The sequence below is a fragment of the Ostrea edulis genome, chromosome 9, assembly GCF_947568905.1.
Source record: "Ostrea edulis chromosome 9, xbOstEdul1.1, whole genome shotgun sequence".
In the NCBI taxonomy this organism is placed as follows: domain Eukaryota; kingdom Metazoa; phylum Mollusca; class Bivalvia; order Ostreida; family Ostreidae; genus Ostrea; species Ostrea edulis.
Genome location: NC_079172.1, coordinates 19975688 through 19987757, shown reverse-complemented (window position 1 = coordinate 19987757; position 12070 = coordinate 19975688). Strand labels below are relative to the sequence as shown.

The 12070-nt window shown below is 36.3% G+C and overlaps 1 protein-coding gene across 1 annotated transcript; it reads left to right on the top strand.

Annotated features, from left to right (window-relative positions):
- The first annotated feature begins 2649 nt into the window (after positions 1–2649).
- Positions 2650–11396, top strand: LOC125659360 (paired mesoderm homeobox protein 2-like). The gene is made up of 5 exons (XM_048891017.2): positions 2650–2807; positions 3573–3669; positions 9786–9909; positions 9987–10056; positions 10141–11396. Exons 1-5 carry the CDS (start codon positions 2783–2785, stop codon positions 10461–10463), a joined length of 639 nt encoding a protein of 212 aa, XP_048746974.1. The 5' UTR covers positions 2650–2782; the 3' UTR covers positions 10464–11396.
- The last annotated feature ends 674 nt before the right edge of the window (positions 11397–12070 follow it).

Here is a 12070-nt window from a genome sequence, read left to right as displayed (position 1 = left end):
TAGAGGTCTATAGAGCATTCGGCCCGAATGCTGAAGGCCGGGGTTCGAATCCCGGCCGCGACAGACCTTAGTCGTTAAAACAGATAGTGACAGTTCCATCGCCAAACGCTCGACATCAGGTGTGAATGTCACGGGGTCCTCGGAGATGACCTTAAAAACAATAGGTGTGGCACGCTAGCGGCTAAAGAACCCTCACTGCTCCATGGCCGTAATATAAGCGCCGAGCAACTTTAAATAGGCCTAAATTTGAAGCCCTTCACCGATCTTGATGACGTCTCCATATGAGTGAAAAATTATCGAGAAAGACATTAAACAAGATACAATCAATCAACACTTCCTTCTAAAGAAAAATAAATAAAGAAATAGTAAAAAAAAAATGTCTACATGTATATTTGCATCAAAGTTCCCTTATGAGGAGAATTCGAGTTTGTTCACAGCATAAGTTTCGCGGGGTCAAGGCGGAATAGAAAAAAAAAATAGTACATGTATGTGGGCATCACTTTATACCCCCCTCTCCATTTTGTTTTTATATACATAGAATTTAGTGAAATGGAATATGTATGTAACTTAATTACTCGTTTTACTATGCGTATACATGCACTAATTTATAAATGTTAAAAAAATCAATTACGTGTACCGGGGTGTGCATTTCATCCCTTTAACATGTCTCTAAACTGACGCCATACTAAGTACGTTGTTAATGATTTATGAGTATTTAGCATTAAGTGCATTAAAACCAATTACTCATGGTTTATCTATACTGAAGAACAGGAACTCGATATCCGTGTAACTTCGTTTTCAGGCCACACAAGTCGCTAATAATTTCAGAATTGTGGAGACATGAAATGTCTCATGTGATAAGGATTTTTTAAAGGAAAAATATTTACACCTGACGAGGTGGTCCAGTGTTGATCCGTGAATGGCATCCAATGGTCATTAGTTCGAATCCAGACCCGTGAGCATCATCATAATAGCTTATGATCGACGCTGTCGTAAAATAAAGAAATGAATATTTAGAGTTCATCTAGGGAAGAAAATCCCATCACTTTATTTGTGGAAATATCCGTCTTATAACATGTATATACGTCTGTGACTGTGGGTGACATTACTCTTCTTTGTGTGTGCTTTGATTTAGTCAACAGAACGCTTTAATTATCAAACAAGAGCCAAACTGTTACATGGACGGGAAAGATGTTGGGTGATTTAGTAATTACAGTATGTATATATAAACAATATTTCCAAGGTATAAATATATAAATAATACATGCATATATATATGTTTATTAGCACAAAATAGAGGTGAGGGCATAATGCATACAAAGAGATTCGGACATTTAATAAATATACATGCAGACTGGCTGGGGTTGAACGGATGGGCCTGTCGTTGTGAAGCAGGTGTAGAGGCAAATTTTGACTCCCATTGACTCCCATCGACGTCGAAAAATGACCCCTAGCCGTAGAAAAATTAGAAGACGCAGGGGTCATTATTTTGCGTGTCATACCTGAAAAATAATTATCCCCGTAGAAAAATGACCCCCTCCCTTTCTTAGCAGATTGATTTATTTTAAAGGAGTTGATACGGGTTTTCATTATTCTATGGGAGTCAAATTTTGCCTCTACACCGGCTGCCGGTGTCCAGCATGTTTGGCACGACTTTTAATTCAATTGTACTTGTACAAGTAAATACATTCGGTAGCATTTACCTTGTGTTCAAATTTAGGGCATGATAGAGCATTCCATTGTTCTGACTAATAAAAGTAACAATCATTTTACAATTTACGAGTGAAATTTGCCTCTTATCTGTGATTCATATCCGATTTGAATGCATGCCGAGATTCATTAAAACAATTAAAGCAAATGCAAAACTGTAATTTCATCAAATGAAACCAGGAGGAATATACTGTTCCCTCGTTGACACAAATTATGTGGCTTTATCTGGATCTGACCATTATTGTTTTTGATGACAATGAGCATTATTTGGCGTCTAAAGCCAATTTTCACCCTAATGAGTACGTCATTTCATTTGGAATTGCAGTCCATTCCATGAACTTTGACCAGAGGAAAGCCGTGATGCGAGACAAGAAAGGTTGAAGGTTACGGGTGATTGACAGTGAAATAAAAGAAAGAGTCAGAAGCTAATATCAGCAATGAAATCCAATGTTCAGACTTCTTTTGCAGCCGCTGACAATTAATGAACCCCATAATCGAGATTACTAGAACGTTCATTTATCCGATACTTTGTTTAAAAATTAAAATTGAAAAATTAGGGACCTGGCTTGATTGAGCACACGTTATTTTCCCGCAGATATTTGACACGCGCAGTAAGGTGTCGTGTACGGAATGCACAGCTGCACGTGCGCGCAGGTCAACATTAGTGACGTTTCATGCATTAGGGGGTCAATGGGAGATGGTGATAATCCTTAGTGACAGCATATCCAGGAGGAAATATACGGGTAGTGCATCGCTCGAACTGTTGCGGAGTACCGCTGATTAGCAGAGTGGAGGGGCGAAACTGACAATTTGCTGATGACAAAATTAATAGTCCCACTCATAGCCAATTATATTCTCCTGTAAGCAACTTATTGCACGATGTGGCCGCTACGATAATTAATTTAAGTTCCCAATAATTTGTCAATTATATCTCGTTAACGCATACATAAATTTAGTTATGACTGGTAAATCCCGTCCAAATGGAGCTTTGATGTACGCCTGTTACATCGTATGGGGAGTTTTGATAGTAGGATAGTGGACAGTTTAGAGAAAGCACGTGTTTTCCGGCGGAATGATGAAAGCAGTTGGAACCTTAAGTAAGTGAATCGTATTTGAATTCATTTTCAAGATAACTCGTCTCTAGGGTTGGATTTTGAAGTCTGATTGATAAAAAATGTTACGTGTTAAAATTGAACAAATCAAATTAAACTCCTGATCTGTATACCAAACAACAACCATACAGCTTATAATATATATATATACAGTGTATGCACAAATTGTTAATGGTTGGATAATTACATTTTATGTTTATTAATTATCATACGAACAATTTTGACGTGCATGAATTTCAATTCTTCTTTCAAATGAATTTAATTAGCCACTTATTAAACCAATAAAATGGTACATAAGGTACCGTACATTATATTTGTACAGAATGCAGAACGTATAGTAAAGGAGAATGTACCGTGAACAGATGGGTTAAAAAATTAATAAGGAGACAGGGGCGGATCTAAAGGAGGAGGGGGTACACCTTCCTCTTTCATTGAATTTAAAAAAAAAAAATAATAATAAAGGTCATTTTTGCCATATTAGGGTGTCTTCAACTCCACCTTTCTCGGGAGAAAAAAGGTACAAACATGGGTCGAAATAACCCGAACCCCACTCCTGACCATTGCCTGAATCCGCCACTGGGAGACCTCAAAGTTTTCTCAACGATTCAATATCATTTAAACATATTGACTCACAAAATAGTATTTTTGCGCAAATTGCGAAAAGCACACATGTGTTGCTTTCGAAGAACTCGTTTGAATTTGATAACAATTACATAATGTGTATTTATAAATCTTTCACTTACTTACAAGGTTTTCACGATTTCAACAAGACTAGAGATTTTCCTGCGAGCCACCAAGGCGGGAGTCCCTCAGATGACGTAAATAAACCGAAGAAACCAAGACACAGGTAATACCCGGCTAAATATAGAAACCAAAGAGAAAATCTAGAGAAGTAACGGAGATTTCTAGACTTTGGACCGTTTTTGTTGTTCTTATATATATATATATATATATATACAAAACACTAAAATGACCAACGACACGAACAACGAGATTGTCAAATTTTCGGGACGACCCGTCCCTTCTTCAGGACAAACGAAAACAATTACATAATGTGGTCAATATCAACAGAGCATAATAACATGGGATCAGGTTTTTGGACGAATAAGGCATGTCCTAATTCGCTCCACTTTTAACATTGATTGGCAAGCCTAAAGACCCAAAACATGTAGTCTGCGTTGTAAATACGTTTGTAGATTAGTGTAGTTGTAGTGCTAGATGTATTTATATGTAGTTTTTGTTATTATGCTCTGTTGATATTGACCACATTATGTAACTGTTTTCGTTTGTCCTGAAGAAGGGACGGGTCGTCCCGAAAATTTGACAATCTCGTTGTTCGTGTCGTTGGTCATTTTAGTGCTTTGTATAATTTTTTGTATTTGACCTTGTATCCATGTTGTGGATCCGACACTTTGAGGTATCGGGTGTTGTTGGAACTTTAGTGCTTTTATATATATATATATATATATACATATATATATATATATATATATATATATATATATATATACACCTGGATTTGTTTCGTGTATAACCAATAAAGTTACTCAATACAATTTTCCTATATGATATAAAATTTTCAAATTAAATAACATCAAAGGACCATGAAACAATAAAACCTTTTCAAATTCGAATTCTTTCATTTTTGTCTTTCTATTTTTCCTAACTTTCTGTTTCTGAATTGAGATCAGATATAACGTCATGCATGTAGCAGCGTTGTCGGTATTTAATTATGTGCACAAACTGAACACGTGATCCAAGATGTTTTATTTCATAATGTATATTCATCTTACATAATTGTTGGGTATTGTCATACGAACTGCTCGCCCACTGTTACATGTATATAGCTTTCCAGCACTTAACAAAATAACATTTACATTTCTAATGCTTTTGCCTTTGCTATCTTTACAAATTGTAAAGATACATTGTAGCTATATATATCCTCCTGAATGCGCTACAGTTGTGAACAATATGCGTATTAATCTTGATAAATATAGTACGTCAGTTTTAACAGCAGCGGATACGGGGAGAAATGAAAGTAAAATGTATATATAACAAATAATTTCATTTTACCTCACATGTGCTGAAAGTTCAATTAAGTAAACCTTTCTGATCACTTTTTATGAAAGCTTCCAGATATATAGTGCAGATGTAAGTTTGTTCAAATCACGGCCCCCAGGGGTAGGGTTGAACCACAATAGGGGACCAAAGTTTTACATGGGAATATATATAGGATAAATCTTTAAAAATGTTTCTTCTCCCATTCAAAACCACCTTGATACATGTAAATTCCCACCTTGGTTTATTGTTGTCATAATATTTGTGTAAAATAATTTTACCATTTTTGTATGCCCTGTCCAAAATTAAAAAAAATGTAGTACTCGGAGCAGTTCTTCATAATTCATGTCCGGAAATTTACTTCCAGCTTTGGCTGATTCTAGCAATTAATGTGCACTTAAGTGACACTGCTGACTTCGTGGATTCCGCTTGGCAAACTATCATTGTTGGGGGCTTTGTAACAGTATGTCCCCTTAATTTCCATTTTACTTTGGTAATTTGTTTCTCTATAGGTTTTTTTCTTGGTCCTGTCATCCGGGGCCTAGAATGGTTCTCAAGCGTCTATTGACAAAACTTTGAAGCCTATGGGTTACTGCGCCTGTTTTTTCACCAGGTCTCGTAGGCATATCACCCCTGGTTTGATCCAATTTAATCTTTATTTTCATAGAAGTAAGTCTTGGTGTCCAGACAAGCTTTATTGCCTTTGAAGATCCATACAGATTTCCATTTCTTCCTCTAATGCCCCTAGTCTGTTCCACCTCTACTGATGTTGCTGTCTAAGTATGTGAATTGATAAACATCCTTCAGATTGGCTCCATTCAAGCTGATTTTGGCTAACCATTTATTGTTGATTCTCATGGTCTTTGTCTTTCTCTGGTTTATTTTTCAACGACGTTTTGTCCTCAAGGCAAAGTTAGGGCAATATCCTCTGCTAAAATCTAGGTCTTCCATATGTTTTTTTTTTTTTTTTTTTTTTTTTTTTTTCACTGAATTCTTCTTACCTGTGCTGATGGTGAAGTTGACATCACCCATTTCACAGCTGACATAAAGAGGAAAAGCGATAAAATCCACCCTTGTGTGACCCCTTTCACGATATTGAATTACTGTAGTAAATCATCAATATGGAATGATTCGTATGCTTTTCGCATGAGATTGATAATTCTTAGTACATTCCAAAGACTTGTCCAATCGATGCTGTGAAAGGCTTAAACGAAGACGCGTGGATTTGCCACGAAAATTGTTAATATTTATTTGCAAATAAATAATTGCTACACTACTAACTTCTGGATCAACGGACAAAGTCAAGGTCAAAGATTGAATGTAATCATATCATGAACACCATGTAAAGGATACTGGCTGTCATTCTGGTTTCTGATTCACATTTACTGTGGAGATAACAGACAGGGGAACTCCCTGATATATATATATATATATATATATATATATATATATATATATATATATATATATATATAAGCACTAAAGTTCCAACAACACCCGATACCTCAAAGTGTCGGATCCACAACATGGATACAAGGTCAAATACAAAAAATTATACAAAGCACTAAAATGACCAACGACACGAACAACGAGATTGTCAAATTTTCGGGACGACCCGTCCCTTCTTCAGGACAAACGAAAACAATTACATAATGTGGTCAATATCAACAGAGCATAATAACAAAAACTACATATAAATACATCTAGCACTACAACTACACTAATCTACAAACTACATGTTTTGGGTCTTTAGGCTTGCCAATAAAAGTTAAAAGTGGCCACTTTTAACATTGATTGGCAAGCCTAAAGACCCAAAACATGTAGTCTGCGTTGTAAATACGTTTGTAGATTAGTGTAGTTGTAGTGCTAGATGTATTTATATGTAGTTTTTGTTATTATGCTCTGTTGATATTGACCACATTATGTAACTGTTTTCGTTTGTCCTGAAGAAGGGACGGGTCGTCCCGAAAATTTGACAATCTCGTTGTTCGTGTCGTTGGTCATTTTAGTGCTTTGTATATATATATATATGGGTCAAAGGTGTAAGGTCAAAGTTCGTGATTTACCAAAGTTGTGGACACCACTTGTGTATAAAGAGTACTGCTAGATATACTCGTAGTTGGATGGAATAATGTTGTTCACAAGAATTAAAAAATTATATCTCATTATTGCGACAAAGACGACAAGGAAAATACCGCTAGTAATTAATTTCTGGATCTCGATCAAAAGGTCGAAGGTCACATTCAGTAAGAAAATGTGGATACAATTGAAACAAGAGATGTTTGTAAAACACATATCCCCCCCCCCCCATGGTGCAAAATTGAAAAGGGTTATACACACACATCATTTAATTGATAGTAGTATCATCAATTCAAAATATTGAGCAGAAAATATCTTCCTATGTCAAGAGTGAATTGACCATGTGACCTAAAAATCAATAGGGGTCATCTCTTCCTTATGCTGTACCAGTGTACCAAGTTTGGTGTCAATCAAGCAAATAATTCTTAAAATATAGGAGACAATATATTACTATGTCCAGTTCAACTATTGACTTTTGACCTCAAAATCAATATGGGTCATCTTCTCCTGAAGATGTACTAGTGTACTAAGTTTGATGTCTGTCAAGCAAAAGGGTTATCAAGATATTGAGTGGACAATATATTATATATCCAGTTTGACCATTGACCTTTGACCATGTGACCTCAAAATCAATAGGAGTCATCTTCTCCTGAATATACACCAGTGTACTAAGTTTGATATCTGTCAAGTAAAGAGTTCTCAAGATATTGAGTGGACAGTATATTCCAATGTCCAGGTTTACCCTTGACCTTTAAATATGTGACCTCAAAATCAATAAGGATCATCTTCTCCTGAGGGTGTACCAAGTTTGATGTCTGTCAAGCAAAGGGTTCTCAAGATATTGAACGGACAATATATTCCTATGTCCAGTTTGACCCTTGACCATGTGACCTAAAAATCAATAGGGGTCATCTTCTCCTGAAGAATTATCAGTGTACCAAGTTTGATGTCTGTCAAGCAAAGGGTTCTCAAGATATTGAGCAGACAGTATATTCCAATGTCCAGTTGGATCCTTGACCTTTAAACATGTGACCTCAAAATCAATAGGGGTCATTTTCTCCTGAAGATGTACCAGTGTACCAAGTTTGAAGTCTGTCAAGCAAAGGGTTCTCTAGACATTGAATGGTCAGTATATTCCTATGCCCAGTTTGACCCTTGAACTTATGACCTCAAAATCAATAGGGGTCATGTACTCCTTAGGATGTACCAGTGTGGCAAGTTTGATGTCTTTCAAACAAAGGGTTCTCAAGATATTGAGCGGACATTATATTCCTATGTCCAGAGTAGATTGACCCTTGATCTTTGAACCTGAAGAACAATAGGGGTCCTCTTCTACTCATAACCAACCCACATATGAAATATCATTATCATCAAGTGAATGGTTCTCAAGATATTGAGCGGACAACATGTGGTCTACCGACCGACCGACCGACAGGTGCAAACCAATATGCCCCTCTTCTTTGAAAAAAAGGGGGGGGGCATAATAATGCCTCATTGGGAGAAGGTCAAAGGTCAAGGATACATTAACTTGAAATTGATGCTTGATATACATGTACTTGCAATAGAGAAATGTCGAGAAAGGTACATAACGAGAGGAGGCCTCACTTAGCATCGTCCTTGTTTTCACAACTTCCGGTGTCAGAAAAAAAAACCCGGGCTACCTGCATGCATCGATCATTATAGAAAAAAAAAAAAACAATTAAAAATGCAGTGTGTTGATCTACTCTAAAAACTAAAAAAAAAAAAAAATAACGTTTTCAACAATTTTCAAGTAACAATAGCAACGCTCACGCTGCAATATACACCCGTCCAATATTTTCAGCAATGTAGTTAACGAAAGAAAGAATTAGTATCCAAGTTCTCTATTGCACGGTTAAGAAATGTCTCTGGCAATGTTCTTCCCACGCTTTCTCTTACGTCGACTTCAGCTCTACCAAAATGTAGAGAAAAACTCTTACAAAGTAAAGCTTGAGAATCAAAATATGATTTACATCTGATATAAATAAAGACGGAGAGAGAGAGAGAGAGAGAGAGAGAGAGAGAGAGAGAGAGAGAGAGAGAGAGAGAGAGAGAGAAATACATGGGTTGATTAAATATTTTTGTTTGTTTCGTTTGGTTGTAATACATCTAAGTACAAATGTAAAATTCTTAGAAAATAGGGGACATATAATTATATTCAATGATGCTCAAAAGTTGAAATATACAGATGGATTTATTATCCACCCAATAAAATTCTATGATATAAATTTTCCTAACTCTTTTTTAATTGAGAAATCATGGGAATACATTACATTCCATAACGTAAATTGTACAGTATTAATTTTACATGCACTTATAAAAAAAAATTTTCATCATTTTTGGAGGGAAAAGATTTGTGTCTTTGATAGCCTTATACGCCGGTTGTGGTAGCTCAATGTTCGCGTCGTGGCTAGAAGTTCGAACCCCGCATGCGCCTTCGTCGCGTCAAAATAGGTAGTGATTGTTCCTTCGCCAAACTATCGGAATTTACAGATTTATAAGCAAGTACTTTATAAGCGGTACTTCACTCACAGCTGGTGACGTCTCAATTTGAATGAAAAATTCTTGAAGGGACGTAAAATAAACAATGAAACAAAAACTAGCTCATGTAGATCGGAAATCGTGATTTCGGGGTTTTCCTCCATGAATAGCTAACAGAATATGAAAACACATTAACTTACTATTGGAATAGAAATCACAATAAAGAAACAAAGATTATTGACCAGTAAACTGCATGTGTAGCTCTCTAATTAGATTTTGTCATGAGAATTTTATAAATTTGACTAAAATAATGAATTATCATTTTAGAACAACATTTTCGCCTTTTCAACTGAAAGAGATGGAAAAGGCCTTCAGGAAAGCTCCTTATCCTGATGTCATGACGCGGGAAGAATTAGCACGCCGATTGGCTCTGAACGAGTCACGTGTTCAGGTACATGACGAAATGACTTTCAGAAAGATTTTTACAAAATAATGATTATGATAATCACTCTGAATTCTCTGTTTTAGATTTGGTTTCAAAATCGACGGGCAAAGTGGCGAAAGGGGTATTGTCCTAAATTTGACATCAGTTCAAAACGTGAGTACAGATCAGTATGCCCCTTTACATGAAAACTTTACTGGTATTCTGCTTTACGATGAAATTTCACTTTTTGATTTATAGCAAGTGAGAAGGAAGAGAAAGTGGCTCCCAAACCGCCATTACCAACACCACCCAAAGAGTCTGCAGAACCAAAGACCGTTCCCTGGCAACCGTGGCCCGCGCTGACCGAGTACTCCGCTTACCCTGCCACCTGGATGGGATTTCCTGCCAATCCTACCCACAACCACCTTCTGCTGAATCAGCAGTCGCTATTTTTTCCGCGGGAACCAGGGAATTCTCGACAGTCTGATTTAAATGTACCGTTAAATCTAGTTCAGAGGGAATACCTTTACGGAGATCATGTTTTTGATATGTCCAAATACTTAGCGAGAGAAAAAGAGTGACGTTACCAAGAATTTCATCATTTTCATTAATATCAAATGTTTTTGTGTGCGTCCAGATTCATTTCTTTGGGCCTACCGGTATACATTAATCCTGAAGAATTTTGTAATATGTGTCAAGAGAGATTCACCAAATGTGGACCTCAAGACAGTGGAGTATAGGAGGTTCTGCCAAGACTTTTACTACCGTTTCAATGACAGCGTGTCGTTTCACTTAATCGACCATGCAAATTTTCACTCAATGATTGGCCATGTTTTAAATAAAAGAGAGTTTGAATAACCACGCTATGTTATTTTTTCCCAAAATGAATGGTCACCGAGAACAAAAGTGAAACCCCGTTTCATTGAAATCTAAGAGAAGCCTGGCCCAAAATTCAAGTGGTCCGCTGTTATTGGAACAATAAGTAGTCCAAACACAACCAGTGTACAGCGGTTCAATTTCTATCTCAAGATTCTGGAATATAGTTATGTAACTTCATGCGTATTACCGTAATGTAATTTGAGAAAATGACATGTATCTGTGAAGTCCCTGTATTTTTGTTTTTATATGGTGGATTGTAATGTGTAACCCACCTTGTATTTTAGCTGCCAGAGTGCCTTGTTGTATATATTTACTAAAGAAATTGCCAAAGCGACATAATCATGCGTGCTGGGCCGTGCAATTGTACAGCAGTATTAGACTTTTTTTGATTTATTTTTTTTACAGCAGATATATTTTACAAACTCCTATCGGAAGGTATTCAATGAATTCAATTTACCGTTTTACAAGAATCTTGAAATGGCACACGGTAGATTTCATTTATTGAATATAAAATTCCAAGTGTGTGCAAGTTTCATTTCTCCTATGTACTTCAAGCTTGTATTTTTGATATGTATAAGCCCATTACTTGTTGTTTGATAAAGTGTTATAATTTTAATAAATATACTTCCAACTTGTGATGTGTAAACATTCTGGATAATTAGTTCGAACTTTTATCCGAATTCCAGGTTAATAACACAAAAGAAGATTTTAATTTCAGAAGTTTCTCAGGAATTACCAGCTTCTACCTGGATTTGTCGTTCCTCAGTTCAGTTCACTCAAACCATGGCAATGGTACACGAAACGCACTTACATACACACAGTAACAGGGGTTTCTTAAACATACACATACAGTAGTAGTACCTGTCAATGGGGGGTGGTGGGAGTTGGTGGTGTCAAGATTCTTGTAAAACGGTAAAATATGGTTTGGACTTCAGTTGGAAAAATATGTAAATAAATCAATATTTAAGCAGATGTCAAGTCTTCCACTGGCACAAGAATGATTGAATTGTTCCGATTGCACTATATAGGTAGAAATGCATTGTAATGGGAAATAAAATGTTCAATAAGTTGCCTGTCTTACATTTTCCTTATCTTTCACAAGTAGTTCTTAGTTTTATTACCCGTGAAAAAATTGGATTTACACGTAGAATAACAATGCTAATTATGAGTGTAAGGAACAATAACTCTGGGTAGAGATTGGTTACTGGTACATGTACGTGTAGAGGAGATTTGAAACAGTTGGACAAATTCTTGTTATCATCAATTTAGTAGATATGCACCATATGGGCATGTATTTTGTTCAGTTATG

Coding starts and splice junctions, on each gene's coding strand:
- LOC125659360 (XM_048891017.2), top strand. CDS start 2,783: ATGATGAAAGCAGTTGGAACCTTAA. Junction 2,808..3,572: donor GAAAGCAGTTGGAACCTTAA/GTAAGTGAATCG, acceptor CTTACTTACAAG/GTTTTCACGATTTCAACAAG. Junction 3,670..9,785: donor CCGAAGAAACCAAGACACAG/GTAATACCCGGC, acceptor TTATCATTTTAG/AACAACATTTTCGCCTTTTC.